Raw genomic sequence first — 17,956 nt, forward strand, 5'->3', positions numbered from 1 at the left:
GCTATCAACATGTTGTAAAGGGAGATAAAGTACACACATGGAGCACACTTTATACATGAAGAGGATAGTGGCTATTAGAGAAGGTCAAGGTCCTAGACCACCAAGCGTCATTCATGCAGCTTCGCTACAGTTGTCAAGAGCATGTGTCTGATCCCCAGAGTGAGGGAAAAAGTGGAAATCCACAGCCTGATGTGAAATCTGTGTTGTTGCAAATAAATCTAGAGTTCCTGAAGCTGCCGACCCCCAGGTTAGAATGATCAGAAATAGAGAATCTGAGAAGTGGTCTACATCACATGATCTGTATCCCTGACACTCAGCCTTGGGCAAAGAAGAAGTACAGATGTATTCTGTGTAAAGTGAACATGCTAGAGTAAAATAAAACACAGTGATTTTCTTTTTTATTCACAAAGGCTGCTTTTTACCAATCTGTCTTACAGGGGACACACCATTACTCACTCAATAAATGTTTTTGAATGGCATCCTGATAATAGCTATTGTAAATAACAAACTAGAAATACTGATGAACAAGACACATAAGAGTCTTCCATTTATGGGACTTTGAGCTATGGCAGAAAAATTTCAATTCATTCTTATTCATTCATTTACTACCTATTACTTCTAAGTGTTGGAAATTCGTAGGATGATACAAGTACATAGGAAGAAGAAAATGAAAGCTAACTTGAACTGTTAAAACTCTTTTCGGGTTCAGCAAGTTTATTGAAATCATTGCTTAAAAAACTGGAACTTTAAACATGGAGGAAGATGGCACTATGACCACATCTCTCTGGGATATATACATATACTCATAAAGAGAGCAAAGTAGTACACAAAGATTCTCTTTGCAAAACAGTCCAGTAAAACTATTAATTCTTTTCTCTAATTCAAAGAGATAAAGGTTTGTAATGACTATTCTACAAATTCTATTTAGTCAGAAGGGTGGGTAAGGAAACATCCAGAACTGTATTTGTGAGAATACATAAAACTGTGCCATGTCCATAATTGTTAGCTGTCAACATCTATAAATAAAACCTTTGTGATTGAACACACTTTCACACTGTTCATAATTTAGTGCCAACTGCTTTTTTCAGGGCACCTTTCACATCTTTATTCCTCAAACTGTAGATCAGTGGGTTTAACATGGGGATGAAAACTGCATAGAAAACAGAGGCCATTTTCTCTGTGTCCATGGAATAACTCAAGTCAGGTCGGAAATACACGAAAAGAAGGGTTCCATAAAATATAGCCACAGCAGTTAAGTGGGAGGCACAGGTAGAAAAGGCGTTGTGTCTGCCCTCAGCTGACTTCATGCGAAGGATGGTAGTTATGATGTAGCTGTAGGACACGAGAACAGTGATGACATTGCACCCCAAAACACAAGTAGAGGAAAGAGCCAATGCTATTTCAGTGGTGGTTGTGTCTGAGGTGGAGAGGACTAGTAAGGGTGGGAAGTCACAGAAAAAGTGATTGATGATATTGGAATTACAGAATGACAGTTGAGTTGTGACATAGGTAAAGATGGCGATATCCACGAAACCTACAGTGTAGGCAGTGCCCACGAGTTGAATGCACACTCTCCTGGACATGGTCACTGTATAGAGAAGTGGATTACAAATGGCTACATAACGGTCATACGCCATTACAGACAACATGAAACAGTCTACAGACGCAAAGGTACCAAAGAAGAACATCTGAACCATGCACAAATTATATGCAATCTTCTTTTGCTCAGATAGGAAATCAGCCAGCATCTTGGGAGAGACAGAGGAGGAGTAGCAGACATCACAGAAAAACAAATTGCTCAGGAAATAATACATGGGTGTGTGGAGTCGGGGGTCCTTGTTGATCAGCAGGATCATCCCTAGGCTGGTGATCACAGTGATGCCATAAACCAGCAGGAAGAGCACAAAGAGCCCCTGCTGCACATCCTGCCTGTCAGAGAGTCCTAAGAGTATGAAGTCAGTAAACATGGTGCAGTTCTCAACAGCCATCATTCACGTCTGGAAGTCCCTGGTTGTGGAGGAAGGAAATGCAAGGGGAGGGCAAAATCATCTGTGTGTGTAAGCAGTTAAACTGGTGGTTCCTTCTATTTGTCAGTAGTTAGAAAAAGAGCTCAACAATGCACATTCTCTTTAAGTAAAATGACTCTCTGCAATATTTCCAATTTCATAGGAATTGATAAAATGATAATAATACAGCTTAGAATAGAAAACACTCTTTGATACAAACTAAATCATTTTATTTCTATAGTAACCTATGTAGTATTTTCCCATCTTATACATAAAGAAGTTGATGTCCTCAGAGTTGACCAAATTGTTGTTAGAATGATTTGGTTCAGATAACCTATATCTATTTATAAGGTTGTTTCTGTTCTTGATGCAGTTTTAAGTGTTATTATATTCTGCAATAAAGAAGCATCGTGAAGTGAGACATGCAGACAATGAATATATTTCTTGATTTTCCCCTCATTATCCAATACTGTAAAGCAGGCACATCACTGCCTTGTTTCTTGATGTATCAAGTCCCCACTTCCCTATTATGCCCTTATTCTATCCAGTCTCAGTCTACAAGGGATAAAAACAGTCTGTGATCCAGGACTCCCAGAGCAGGGAGGGTTTGCTAGAAAAGAAGTTGGAGGGGTCCCCATAGATCATAGGTTAGAGTGCACACACTGGAACATGTAGGACTAACCATGCCCCCTCTGACAGCACTGCTCAGGGGAGGTGTGTTGGGACCTGATAGTAGGTATCCTGGTAGAACAGTATCCTGGTAGAACAGGATGCCCAGAGGCAAGTGAGGTTTACTCTGTGACACCCTCTACTCTAATCTGCTAGAGTCCACTTAATCTATTCACCAAAAGGTCCAATGTGCAAGATGCAAAGTAATGTCCTCATGTATCCGTAGTCCCTCATAGTGATTTCTATCTGAACTGGGCCCCAGCCCAATTTCCTAGAAATTGTAGAATTGTTTGACTGTGTTCTTGATCCCCTTTCTCTTGAGAATACCTGAAATCTGCTTTCCTTTGGTGAAAAAGACTTGGTGCTTAGAAGGCCAATTAAATCCTCTGTTCTACAGTTATATTTCACACATATCAGGTATATTGTATATAATATAAAACTTGACCTCTTCTATTCTGTGGCAATATGAGAAAATAAGGAATGTAGAATGGACAAAGAATTACATCTGAATAATGATGTAGTAATTCTTAGGCAGGTCTCTAAAAACCTGGTCTGAACTCATTTAATTATCTGTGCTTGTAGAGGTATTTAGAAAACAAACTTCATTTCAAACTAAAAATATTTATACAATATGTAAAAGTACAGATAAGAGAGTAAAAAGAAAAAATGTCCAACCACCTTCATAAATAATATTCACATTTTATTCTTCCTTGCCATTTATGAATGTCTTTAGAATAATGAGATTGCTAAAAGTAAGTAAAAATTTGTATAATGTATTTTACCCTCCATTAGTTTCAAAACATGCTTTAGGTCAAATAAAGATAAAAAGCGAAAGAAATCTAAAATGGAAGTGAGAAAAACACAATTAAAACCTATACCGGTTCCAGATGACAGATTTCTTTGTTGCCTGCTTTCTGTCTGCCAGAGGGTTCAGCACTGTCCCCTCAGTGACCTAGCTTATATCAACATGGCTGTGTGTGGACTTGGGCGCTGGTCTCTCAGGAACAAATGACAAGTGTAGTAAGATGTTTCGTCATCTGTTATTCCCTACAGGCTGGGTAATTGAGAGAGAAACATGGGCCTTTTTAAAACACAGCTTTTTTTCCTCCCTACCTTATTGCCTAATATTTTACTTACTTAGCAATAGGACAATGACTACACTGAGCACTCTTTACTTCCAGCTCACCAAATTTTATACAGGTATATTGTTTCTATCTCATAATTTACAAAAACAACCACTCACATTGCACACAAAGACATGCATATACAAACACTCGCATTAAACATTTTTATAAAATAAAGACTTTTGTAAATACAGACAAAACTGACTATAATCATGGTGCTTAGGGAAAACTAATTTTTGTTGTCTATTATGAGATTTTTATATTCAAACAAAAATTATATCAGAATAAATATAGCTTATATGCAAATCGTAATCTGAATAATGTCAATGTAGCCTTTTTACATTAATTTAGCCATTATTCTTTTGCTGGTATCCTGTAGGTTTATAGAGGATGTTTATATCATAAAATTTTGATATGAGTATAGTTACAGATACATAATTTATCATAGCTTGTTTCTTCTTTAAAATAAATTCTAAGAAATGAACTTTAAGAGCATATAAATGGGACTGTAAATAAAGTCAATTTTGGCCTTTTTACCAGAGTAAGATGTCTTATCTTGTGTAATAATCACCATGTATTATCATACATGTTATGATACATACATCCTGAGTTGTTTCTAATAAACCCATTATTTGATACAGAAATGGAATCCTAGAGGCAATAAGTAAACTACAGCCTTTTACAGATTTCCACAAAATTCATAAAAGTTGCTCAAAATAAGTGTTCTATCAATGTTTGGTAAAATTCACCTGTGAAACTGTCTGGTCCAGGACTTTTGTTTGTTGGAATTTTTTTGATCACTGCTTCAATCTCCTTAATTGTAGTCTGGCTACTCAGATTCTCTGATTGTTCCTGGTTCAGCGTTGGGAGATTGCATGTTTCTAGAAATTTATCTATTTCCTCCTGATTGTCCAATTTGTTAGCATAAAGTTGTTTGTGCTATTTTCTTACAACCATTTGTATTTTTTGATATGCAGAAGAGGAGTATCTCATCCACTGTTGGTGAGCTTGCAGATTGGTGCAGTCACATAGAAAGCAGTATGGAGTTAACTAAATAAGTAAAAAGAAAACTGCTTTATGACCAAGCAATTCCATTTCTGGTAGTGTATTCTTGGTATTGGCACCAAAGGAAATGAGCTTCTGTAATCTCCTTGTTCCTGGAGACAATATTAGAAGTGGCAACATCATAAAAGTTGTAGAAGAGAACAAATGCAGGAAAATCTCAGATATTCCAAGCAGAAATATTTTCATCTATAACTCTCCTAGAGCAAGGGACATAAAGGAAGGGATAAAAATTGGATCTCATCAAATAAAAAGGTTCTGCACAGCTAAAGAAAGCAGCAAAATGAAAAGGGACCCTACTACATGGGAATATGTATTTGCAAATGATACCCTGGACAAGGGCTTGATCTCCAAAATATACAAAGAACTCATAGGACACCAATCCAGGAAGAAAGACAACCCAATTAAAAATGGGCAAAAGACATGAATAGAGAATTCTCCAAAGAGGACATACAGAAAGCCCAAAGACACATGAAAAGGTCCTAGCCATTAGAGAGATGCAAGTTAAAAACACAATGAGATATCACTCCACAACAGTGAGAGTGGCCAGTATAACTAATCAACAAACACAAGTGCTGGTGAGGTTGTGGAGAATAGGAAATCACAGTGCACTGTTTGTGGGAATGCAGACCAGTGTAGTCACTCTAGAAAACACTAGGGATATCCTCAGAAAACTAGAAATGAAACTGTCTTTTGATCCAGCAGTTCCATGCTGGGATTATGCATGTAGAATCCTGAAACACCAATTCAAAAGAACCTATGCACCCCAACACTCATAGGTGCACAATTTACAATAGCCAACTGCTGGAAACAACCTAAATGCCTATGAGTAAATGAGTGCATTGTAAATTATGGTACAATTACCCAGTGGAATACTACATAGCAGAAAGAAAGAAGGAGCTCCTACTCTTTGCAACAGCATGGATGGATATAAAGAACATTATGCTAAGTGAAAGAAGCCAGGAGTTGAAAGAAAAAGACCATATGATCTCACCTACAAGTGGAATCCAATCAACCAAACAAATAAGCAAGCAAAATATGACTAGAGACATTGAAATAAAGAACAAACTGTCAGTAACCAGAGGGAAGGGGGGAGAGAATAAAATTTAAGTTTGTTAAAACTTAATGGTGCATATGTAGATTTGCTTTCTGGATAACCTTTTTGAAACATAATGTATATGATAATACTTAAATGATAAGTATATAGGTAGATAAATTAGAAATAAATACCCTTGTGACAAAGACAAAACAACAAATAGAACACTACTAGAATCACCAAAGCCATCCATTTGAGGATGCCTTTTTAAAAAAATATTTTGATTTGTTTTTAGAGAGATGAGACAGGAGGGAGAAAAAGAGGGAGAGAAACGTGTTGTGAGAGGAATATAGCAGTTGGTTGCCTCTTGTACACGTCCCGATAGGAGATTGAACCTGCAACCCAGGCCTGTGTCCTGATTGGGAACCAAACTGGCAAGCTTTCACTTTGCAGGCAACATGCAACAAACTGATTCACATCGATCTGGGCACCAGAAATTCTCTTTAGACACTAGTCTCTTGATCCAAAGGAGTGATTACATTATTTATTATTATCACAGTAGAATAGTTTTGAAGTGAGCACCAGTAGACACCTAAAGCATGTGCTGCTGTAGGCAGTTACACACTCGCTCACATTGTTGCATTCATTTGCAAAGATGGACCCCTTGGTGTAGAGCATTCTTTTCTAGGACTATATCCTTATTTATTGATCTACTTTAATGTGCATGGTAGGTGTTGAGTTGTTTTCTCTTCTGTTATTACCAATAATTTCAGTGTGAACACTTTGTAATGCCCTTTGGTACACACAAACACCCATTTATCTTGTATATAAAACCAAGAGTTGAAAATGTCTGTGGGTGTGGATATAAAATTTAAATTTAGTAAATACCATCATACAGTTTTCCATGAAGTCTGTCAATCCACCTGGCCATAACACACTACCCTTGTGTGGGTGCCTTGTTGAACGACCTCACCAATAAGTAAAAGGATCTTTTTCTCTAGTTGTAGCCATTATTTGGAGTGTTTTATATTCCTGACAACTAACAAATTTGAATGTTCACTTTTATAAGCTGTGTCCCCCCAGTGAAAATGCAGAATGGAAGGCCTGTTAAGTTGACCACCTTGATGGTGGTGGGACTCCTGCATCCGGAACTCTCTGTCTGCTATCACTGCCACTTCCAGTTCAGGTCTGGTTGGCCTGAAGCTGTAATGTATTTCACTGGTATGAGTGTATTCTCAGCCGTCTGTCATTGTCCCAATCATGCCCAATGGGTACTTCACCTGATAGACTCATGTCAATGTAATCCAGGATGCAGTAACTTAAATAAGAATTAAGATTATTCAGTTTAAGCCCCTCATTTGACTGAGTGGAACCTGAGGTCCAAAGAGAAGGAATGGTTTGTTGAAGGTCACAAGTAGAGTGAGATGGGAAGAACCACTCTGACAGAACATTGTTGTCATTGCCTCTGCAGTTCTGAGTGTGTTTCTACAGAAGATGTCAAGCTCAGTTGAGTATACTGCCTCTTCATATGGAGCCACACACTTATAGATGTCATGAGTACTATTTCAGTTTTTATTTAACAGGAACCTAAACAATAAAACAAGCAAGCAAAATATAATCAAAGACACTGAAATTCAGAACAGGCTGACAGGGACCAGAGGGGAGAGGGGAGAGAACTTCAGGGGAAAAGGAGAAGGATTCAGAGGAACAAGTATAAAGGACACATGGAGAACAACTAAGGGGGGTGGAAATGGGAGGGAGGTGGGGATCACGGGGGGTGGGCTGGGATGGGAGTGGGGGATGAAAAACTATACCTGAGCAATAATTAAATAACAAAATATTTAAAAAACACAAGTTTTCTAAACAGATTTTTAGCACACAGAGCTATTTGCTTGGATTATTACACAAAGACACCAACTGTCATCCCTAGAAATGCTTTTGCTTGGAGATATTAATGCCTGAGCAGAAATAAAGAGCTACAGTTAAGGATTTGACATATGACACTGATTGATTACACAAAATTACTGAAGGAGACTATGCTCAGGAGCCAGAGGTGGGAAGAGGAACCTACAGATGGTGGGATGACAGTGTGGTTGTCTTCTTGGGAATGAACGCTGCTAAAGTTAGCACTGTAATTTGAAAGAAGGTATAGGAAGCATGCCTGGTAAAAGCTCCTCCATTGTTTATATAAAGTGAGCAATTTGTGCCACACTGATGTAATTGTCAGCCAAGGAGAGTGGACTAAAACACACCTGTGTGAACAATGACCACTTCCTGCACTAGTCATTGGGGGCAGTAGATGCCATTGAGTGAGCATGTGTGCTGTGTGGCCATCACATTCAAAATGAATGAATGAGTAGAGGAAGGAATCTGCATCAAATTTTGTGTTAAGCTGAACATTCCTGTGGAAACTGTTGGGATGACTTGAAAGGCTGCAGCTATGGGCAACTGGTGATTGGTAGCTTCATCACGACAATGTGCCCCCTAGTGCATCATGTTGCCTGCAGAATTTTTTTACTAAACATCTGATCACTCAGGTGACTAAGACCCTTCCAGCCCAGATTTGACACCCTGGGATTTATAGACTTCCTCAAAGCTAAATTCAGCTTTGAAATGGAAGGGATTTCAGACCCTCAAAGAGACTGAGAAAAATATGACAGTGCAGATGATTTCTATTGGGAGAACTGTGTGAGGTCCCAAGGTACCTATTTTGATGGAGACTGAGATGCTTTGTCTTGTTATTTTCCAACATTTCTTATATCTTGTGTCTTCTTCAATACATGTCTCTATTTTTCATATTCCATGGCTGGATACCTTCTGGACAGACCTTGTACACCTCAGGCGAGTTTGAGTAGAGGGAGAGAGGATGGAGTAGTGAGGAAAGCCTTCTGTCAGTGAAAAGGTATGTTGGGTTGTAATCTAGATTATCATAGCCTTTAATGCAAGGGAAGCTATCTTTCCCAAAAGGGACTTGTCTAGGTAGATCAGTGGTGAGGTGGGGGTATGGCCTAAGTGGGGTTTCAATAGAAAAGAATGGAATGGTGACCTATGAGTGAGGAGAATCAAATACTTTTTTTAAATACTGAGCAGAAAATGTTCAGAGTACATGAGTTCACTGTAATAGATAAATATTGGTTCCTCTGTAGCTAATTGTGCCATGATAGCCACAGTCCTTGGGATAGGGACAGATAGAACAGCATGAAATGGGGTACTATGGGATTAATGATCTAAACTCATTTCTTGGCAGACTGGATTCTGGGATTAGACTGATAGAGTGGGTCCAGGGATTTGGTCTACACATGGGAATGGTGTGGTCAGCATGGGTGGCCATGAGAAAACCTCTACTCAGCTCTAAGAGTGAAGGCAGGGTCAGGACAGACAAGTTCTGAGGTGGATGGCAGAGAGCCCCACAATCCCTGAGGCTAGGATACACACAGGAATCTGACCATGGGGTGAGCAGGCTCTACTGCAGATGAGGGTGGATCCTGGAGACCTCACTTCCTGACATGAGGCCAGCAAGGACACAGTGTCTTCTTTCAGCAGCAGGGCTTTAGCCCCTGATGAGCAGATGGTTGACTCTGTATGATCTTAGGAACTCTCTTCAAGAATCATAAAATTCTGAAATTATATATATTTCTCCTCATAATGTATATATTAGGCCTGTGATAAAAGATGAGGAAACTGAGGCTTAAAAGGATTAAGTGCTCTAAGGTTACTCAGATAATAAAGAAAGAACTTTTTTCTTATTTTTATTCTTTTTATTGATTTTACTTGGGACAGAAAAGGATTTGAACAAATTTGTACTCAGGTGTGTCTCACTTCATGTCCAGTTCTTATCTCAACCTTTCTGCCATTTGATGATTGTGTTAAAATGAAAATAAGACACAAACAGGAACAATAATTCCACTTGTTGAGCATATGTAAAAGGTATTATTTTAGTATTTTTAAATAAAATATAATGAAAAAATATAGGATATTTCACACCTAAACACTTATATGAATAATGACCATCCAATCCAAATTTATACAACATAAAGATATTTCATTTTTATAGATATGAATACATTTAGTATCTTTTAAATAAAGTAATAGACAGTGGGAGGGATTTGGACAATGATTAGAGGTTCTGATGTGTTAAATATTCTATGAACAGCAATGAAATTATTTGATATTGTAAAAGAAAAGAGGTAAGAGTAATGAATTACTTTTGTCTTTAAACTCTTTCCAATCAGTAATTGATGGCAAGTTACTTGCTGAAAATCGCATGCTTTTAATGTACTGTTTTATTCTTATCATGCTTGGAAGCACATAACACTCAGCATTTTTCATACACCGTAGGCATAGATAACACTAGGGTTGAGGGCCTTGATGGAAAGCCTTCTATTACCCAGTGCCCTGTCCTTCTGGAATCCGAAAAGAATGTCCTATTGTTCCCTTCCTGACAACAACATAAAATAAAATAAGCACTCATTGAAATCTAAAATTGTGTTTTATTTTTCATAGCTGGTAATTGTTAATTGACTGCAAGGAGAACAACACAAGCAATTCATTGAATTAAGCTATTGAGATAGCAATGACATACTCAGAAATGACCACTATCAAAGTTGTGTGTAAAATATGGTCCAATTTATTTCACAGATAAGCAGACAACAAATGTAAATCATTACAAATGGAATCCTACTATTTTTCCATTAGACACATACTTTTGTTTATAACTATGCCTTTACAATTTAACCTGTACCAATTGGGCAATTCACTTTTTAAGGCTTTGTTTTAACTAGTGTGTAGCTATGCTCACATCAAGATGCAGGTTTCTTTCCCAGTGACCCTGAGGAGGTCCTGGTGTTACTAAGCCCAACTTCCCTTCATACACTTCTGTACATTTATTGATAGGGTGATGTCTGTTCGCCACATTGAGAGCAAGAGGAGAAATCAAGAGGCTGATGTGAATACTCTGAGGTGCAATATAAATCTACAGCTTCTGATTCTTTGAATAGTTGTTAATAAATCGGTGCAGAATAATGAGGAATAGGGGATCCAGAAAGTTCTCTGTATGTGATCCCTGTCCCTAAATCTTATTCAGAGAAGCCTGTAAGACAAGGAGAACTGATGAACTTTGTCTAAGATAAACATATTAGCATAGAATGAAAAAATGAAGGGAGCTCAATATTTTTTAGAAAAATTGACAAAGGCACTCTATTGCTTCAGTTTTGCAGAGGACATTATTAATTGATTCAACAAAAAACATCATGGAACAAAAGCATCATCAGTAGTCAGGTACAAATGTTTGTGAAGAAGAATGAAAAGGGTAATGCATGAATGAAAATTTCAGAATGAAAATTTTAAAGGTTTTTTAAAATTCTTATTTGTTTATTTACTACTTATACTTTAAGTATTATGATGCAACATTTATAGAGCGAGACAATTACATAGGAATAAAACAAACAAACCTATTTTAACCCATGAACTCCCCCAAATGAGGAAATTTATTATATCCATTGTTTAAAAAAATGGAACCTTGGGAGGGTGAGTTGAATTGGTATGGGTAGAGGGGTTGCTAAGCCCATGATGTCTCATTGGCACTTACCTGTGACTAGAGAAATAAGAGATAAAATCCTCTTTGAAAAACAGTGAAGTTTACCTATTACTAGTCTCTCTTAGCTTGGGGGAAAGATTATGATCAATAAAACTGTTCTTGCTCTGGCTGGTGTAGCTCAGCGGAATGGCCGCGGGCCTGCGAACCACAGGATCGCAGTTCGATTCCCAGTCGGGGCACATGCCTGGGTTGCAGGCCAGTTCCCAGCAGGGGACACACGAGAGGCAACCATACAATGGTATTTCTATCCCTCTCTCCTTCCCTTCCCCTCTAAAGAGAAATATATTAAATATATATACATACATATATATATTTAAAAATTTTTTAAAGAACAAAAAATAATAACTGTTCTCTATGTGTAATTGACACACAATAATAAATGAAGAAAAATGCTTATCACTGGGCCCTGGTGAGTCAATGATGATGAATATCAAACACCTGAATGAAGTAAGATCAATAATGTCTGGCCCTTATGTTTAATTTAGACACAAGGATAAGTAATGAAAAATATTTATTATCAGGTACTGGTGAACCCATAATAAGGCTTACCAGATACCTGAACTATAGTTCTCACAATCTTCAAATAAACACTTTGGGGGGAAACATGGCTTCAATCAGAACATAATTTAGTGCGAACTGCTTTTTTCAGGGCATCTTTCACATCCTTATTCCTCAAACTGTAGATCAGTGGGTTTAACATGGGAATGAAAACTGTGTAGAAAACAGAGGCCACTTTGTCTGTGTCCATGGAGTGATTTGAGCTGGGTTGGAAATACATGAACAGGAGTGTCCCATAAAACATAGCCACAGTAGAGAAGGCTTTGTGTCTGCCATTGGCTGACTTCATTCTAAGGATGGAGGTTACCATGTAGCTGTAGGAGAGGAGGACAGTGACAATACTGAACCCTAGAGCACAGCTACTGTAAGTGAACATCACTATCTCATTGAAGGTTGTGTCTGAGGTGGAGAGGACTAGTAAGGGTGGGAAGTCACAGAAAAAGTGATTGATGATATTGGAATTGCAGAATGACAATCGAATTGTGCAATAGGTAAAGATTGAAGAGTACATCAGCCTTTGGATGTACACAATGGCCATTAGCTGAGTACAGACTCTTCCAGACATGGTTGTTGTATACAGAAGTGGATTACAAATGGCTATGTAACAGCCATACGCCATGACAGACAGCATGACACATTCCACGTCTCCAAAAGTAACAAAAAAGAACATCTGAACAGCACATAAGTTATATGCAATCTCCTTTTGCTGAGAAAAGAAATCAGCCAGCATCTTGGGGGAGACAGAGGAGGAGTAGCAGACATCACAGAAAGACAAATTGCTCAGGAAATAATACATGGGTGTGTGGAGCCGGGGGTCCATGTTGATCAGCAGGATCATCCCAGGTTGGTGATCACAGTGATGCCATAAACCAGCAGGAAGAGCACAAAGAGCCCCTGCTGCACATCCTGCCTGTCAGAGAGTCCTAAGAGTATGAAGTCAGTAAACACGGTGCAGTTCTCAACAGCCATGAATCATGTCTGGAAATCCCTGTTGTGGAGGAAGGAAATGGATGTGCAGTGTTAACATCATCTATCTTAGTTAAATTGCTGATTCTTTCTCATTTCAGTCATTATAAAAAGCAGTAAACANAGACATCACAGAAAGACAAATTGCTCAGGAAATAATACATGGGTGTGTGGAGTCGGGGGTCCATGTTGATCAGCAGGATCATCCCTAGGTTGGCGATCACAGTGATGCCATAAACCAGCAGGAAGAGCACAAAGAGCCCCTGCTGCACATCCTGCCTGTCAGAGAGTCCTAAGAGTATGAAGTCAGTAAACATGGTGCAGTTCTCAGCAGCCATCACTCAGGTCTGGAAATCCCTGTTGTGGAGGAAGGAAACGGATGTGCAGTGTTAACATCATTTATCTTAGTTAAATTGCTGATTCTTTCTCATTTCAGTAATTATAAAAAGCAGTAAACAATGGTAGAACTCCATAAGGAAATACATGCTAAATAATGTGAGTCAATAAATGTTGATGATACATTTACATAGCCTTCTACCAAGTTTGTGGCAAAATTTTTATATTAAATCGTGCTATTTCCATTTCAACCTATGTAGTGTTTATGGTAATTTTTGTTATTCCTTTCTTAGAGATTAAGAAATTAATGCTCTCATAGCTAGACAATAGTTCTTAAATTAATTCGTTCAGTAACCACATCTTTTGATAAGATTGTTCCTGGGTTTTAGTACTGCAGAAACTGTGTTATGTTCTGTAATTGAGAAACATAGTTAGTTGAGAGGTAGAAATAATGACTATGTTGTTTTGTTTTCCTTCACTGTTACACTTGTGGATGGCAGAGATATGGTAGGTTTCTGGATATAACATTCCCCTGTTCTCCTGTTCTCTACTAACCCCTCCTGTCCTTTCCAGTCTCAATAGTCAGGGATAGAGATAGTCTGTGATTCAGGACCCACTGGAGCAGGAGGGCAGTGGTTCCCGGAGAAGAGGCTGCAGGCTCCCCATGAGTGATACTTAGACTGGAATAGGCCTGGGCTAACCTTGCTCACTCTGACAGTGGCTATTGTTCAGCGTAGCTTCTGCAGAGTTTTGGGGACCTGACTCTAGGCATGCTGGTTTCAAAGGTGGAAGACAGATAAAAAAGAGTTGATGTATTTCTCTCTGAGTCACTTTCCTCTAAACAACTAGAATCCACATGATGTGTTCACCAACAGAACAGATGCATCAGTCACAGGATAAAAGTCTTCATCTGTCCACAGTCCAGTATATTTAAAGAGAAATCATATTAAAGTATGTTTCCATTTCCCTAAAATTTGAAAGATTGCTTATTGTTTTCTTTTACCCCCATTTTCCTTAGGTAGCTCTGAAATCTGCCTCCCGTTGCTTTAAAAATATTGGTATTTGGGAGGCCAATTGTGTTCTATATCCCACTGTTGTAATTTACCTAGTCAACATGTTATGTAGGTCATATGTGACCCCTTCTGTTCTGTGAGGGTATAGTGACAGTGGAGTGGAAGATAGAAGAACAGGAAAAGAAAATTTGATTAATGATGTCATGTCCATGTGCAGTTCTCCAAACCCTTCGCCTAAACTCATTTGAATATCTGTTCCAGTAGACACATCTTTAAAAAATGCTTTGCCTAATAAAAGAAAATATTTCTTTTAAAATATACAAAGTACAGATAAGAGATCAGAAATAAAAAATTCTACATCTCCATAATCTATGCTTGCATTTCATTATATTTCCTTCCATTTAAGTATATGTCTTTAAAATAATTAGATTGATGAAAGTACTTAAAATTTGGTATAATATTGCATACCCTCTGTAGTTTTCATAGCATATATTAAGTCCAAGGATGATCAAAGTGAGAGGCATCTAAACAGAAACCAGACAAACAGCAAGTCCCTGCCCCATCCCAGTGCACTGACTTCCATGTTCCATCCAGTCTGTCTGCAGAAGGGATCAGCTCTGCCTCCCCACTGAGCTGGGTTATATCATCATCTCCATGTCTGGTCTGTGGGAATTGAACAGGGTCTCTCAGGAATATGTGACAGATATAATTAATTATATGTTTTATCATGTGTTATTTTTCTACAACAGACGGGGTGATTGAGAAAGAATTACAGACTTAAACAAATGCTAGGTGTGTTGAAAAACCACCTAAGTATTTTTCCACCAGCTAAACACAAGAGAGTGTTGCACATGTGGGACTGAAGAGCTCTAACCATTGTCTTATTTCTCTGGGGTATATGTGGAGGAGGCAGAGTCCTCCTTGGTCACCTTGTTTAGATTCCTCTCCACACTCATTTTCCCCTCAGGTGCTCCTTGTCTCCAGAAATGCCAGCTGCCTCAGGAGACCACTTAACACTTCCTTGAAGCAGGATCCAAAGGTGATCTTCATAAATGTGGGAGCCTTTGTAGTGTAACTCCCACTCTCCATGATACCCAGAATATGGAGAGCAATGTATTGTCAAAATGTAGATCATTTAAATTCATTCCCAAAGGATTTATGTTCTAATAGATTGGCTTTCTTTAACTATGTGTTTAAGGGGGAAGATTCACAACACAATTTAAGACTTCAGAACAAACAAGAGAGAAAAATATTCAAATCTACAATGTTTTCCTGATATCACAGGTGCCCCCCACACAGTGCAGCACAGAGAACAGCCTTGTCATAATGTCCTTCCCCCAGATAATGGCTGTTGGGCCCTGAGGCCTGGATGGTTATCACAAAGTTCAGCCCCTGATGATGCCATCAAGGAAAACCAGTTCAGTGAGGCTTCCTGGTGCAGGAACAGGGAAAGTAGTGAGTGAAGGCTGCTAAAAGTACCTCTGATATGTAAGTGGGGTAGCACTTTCTGGTGACAAAAGACAATCTTTTAATGAAATAGTTTATTAAATGGTATGCTTTGTTAATTTTATAATAATATTTTGAAAAGGTGTGTGTATAAGAAATGGGTAGAGATTTAAAAATTAGTAATGAAATCTCACAATCACCTATAATCTGATAGTAAATAGTCTTTGCTTTTAATAAACCCTTTTAAAGACATGTATACATATGTTTTAAAATGCACAATTTAAAAAGTTATAAATTCCCTGCATTTAAACCCTAAACAAAACCCAGAAAACTAGGCTTTCAAAGACTGTTTTTGATCCTAACACAATCGATGCCAAAATGGTAAACAGTTGCATATGTTTTTATAAAGTCAAATGAGGTACAATCATTCTGCTTTTATCCTCTCATATCTATATCCTCTTATTCAGTATCGTGCACATGAGATTCCCCCAAGCTATTGCACACGAGGACAGTTTATTCATTCTCTTTGCTGTGCAATATTCCAATGAATATTCATGCTGAAAGTTTTTGTCAAATCCTGAATAATACTACATTAGTCATTTTTGTACAAGCTGTTCATGTACATACTTTTTCATTTCTATTGGGTACAAAACTACTGGTGGGATTTTAGGAGCAGCTGCAACAGAAAACTGCCATATAGTTTTCCAAAGTTGAACATCAGGTTGTGATTCCATAAGTGAGTGAGAGCTGTAGATATTCCACATTCAAATAGGTATTTCACATTGATATTGAGAATCTTTCTCATGGTAGTTGCTGTTAAGGTGAGTCATGGAACAGCATGTAATATGGAAAATATTTAAGTGCTAAGTATACAACTTGTTTTAAAAAATATCCTAGTAATCAGTATCCAGACCAAGAGACAGACATTATGAGACTTACTAAAATCTACTTTCTACCATCTTTTTAGTTCTCTTTAGTTAACACATTAGACTCATCTCTGTTTATAGTAGTGAGAAGCATATGCAATCTGATTTTAAGTACATTTTAGTTGTCTTATAAGGGAATACTGTGCCAGCTCAATGCTATTATCTTTGCACTTGTAGCATTGACACCCATCTCTGCTTGGGCTTCAGTCTAGTCCAGATGCAGTCCTGCCATGTTGCTGCTCAAGATAGGACCAAGTTCAGAGGTAAAATTCCCGAGGCCATCAGTTAAAATGGACATATTATTACCACAAGAAGCATCTCCTATTGTTTTTCTACCATACTGTGTCTCAGAATTCCAGAAACAATACCTCCTTAGAGAACAGAGGTGTCTCATTGTCCTCCTTGGGTTTCCTTAGCAATCTAAAATGTTTAGAAAATGGGAAAGACACCATGTTTGTGCTGCCTTTCATGTGCCAAACCCAATAAGCAGAAACAGGGATTGAATCTTTATGGGCCCTTTATTCAGATTGCCAGGGATCTCAGAAGATGACAGGTTTGCACCCTAACAAAACTTTCTTACATTTTTTTTCCAATCCAACATTTTTTAAAACAGGGAACAATGAAGGTGCAGTGAGGGGTTTTGAAATTCAGGAAAAAAATGGTGAAAGAAACTGTAGCTTTCTTGTCCTGGATAGTTAGCTGTTCCCTCAGGAGGGTAGTTGTCTGTCGTTCCCTGGAACACAATGGTCCAGAGGCCTCCACTTGTCCCCTGGGCAGTCGTCTTTAACAGTGTCCCAGGAGATTGGCTGTCCCTCCTAGAAAACACCATGGGCTTTATCTATCTGTAGTTTCTGAAACAAAAGCTTTAACATATGCATTATTTCCTAGGCTCAAAACTATTTACTTTAAAATTTTCCAACTGTTGAGTCCCCTATCATTTTCACTCAAAGGGATTTTATAAGGGCATCTAGAAATTGAATGACTTCTGGTTTGTGTAAATATTTCATTGTCCTTGCTTCTTGTGTGGTCCTTCAAATTCATGTCCTTGTCTCTGTGTAGTAAACAAGCCACTTCCAGTGACTTGATCATGAACAAAGTAGAGCAGGGGCACATGAAGTTGTCAAATACCTTGATAAATGCTCGTTGGTTTATTTATTTTCTAAATATTTATCTGTATGTCTTTAACATTCCCTTATTTTAATATGCACAACCACTCTA

At 38.1% G+C, this 17,956-nt stretch overlaps 2 protein-coding genes across 2 annotated transcripts; both read right to left on the reverse strand.

The window, feature by feature from the left end:
* Positions 1-1,058: 1,058 nt before the first annotated feature.
* LOC118994032 (olfactory receptor 1020-like) lies at positions 1,059-1,988 on the reverse strand. Its single transcript, XM_037056548.1, has one exon. It carries the CDS (start codon positions 1,986-1,988, stop codon positions 1,059-1,061), a length of 930 nt encoding a protein of 309 aa, XP_036912443.1.
* Positions 1,989-12,103: 10,115 nt separating this feature from the next.
* On the reverse strand, positions 12,104-13,355 carry LOC118994034 (olfactory receptor 1044-like). Its single transcript, XM_037056549.1, has 2 exons — positions 13,206-13,355; positions 12,104-12,871 (listed from the first exon to the last, which is right to left on the reverse strand). Exons 1-2 carry the CDS (start codon positions 13,353-13,355, stop codon positions 12,104-12,106), a joined length of 918 nt encoding a protein of 305 aa, XP_036912444.1.
* Positions 13,356-17,956: the final 4,601 nt, after the last annotated feature.

This window comes from Sturnira hondurensis, unplaced genomic scaffold, assembly GCF_014824575.4.
Source record: "Sturnira hondurensis isolate 20B ecotype Veracruz unplaced genomic scaffold, ASM1482457v3 Scaffold0009034, whole genome shotgun sequence".
NCBI classification, from domain to species: Eukaryota; Metazoa; Chordata; class Mammalia; order Chiroptera; family Phyllostomidae; genus Sturnira; species Sturnira hondurensis.

Bases quoted from the DNA above. Each gene is read 5' to 3' on its own strand.
- LOC118994034 (XM_037056549.1), bottom strand. From the start codon at position 13,355: ATGGCTGCTGAGAACTGCACCATGTTTACTGACTTCATACTCTTAGGA. The intron at 12,872-13,205 runs ATGGACCCCCGA...CTGCTGATCAAC, and splicing joins GGATGATCCTGCTGATCAAC to ATGGACCCCCGGCTCCACAC.
- LOC118994032 (XM_037056548.1), bottom strand. From the start codon at position 1,988: ATGGCTGTTGAGAACTGCACCATGTTTACTGACTTCATACTCTTAGGA.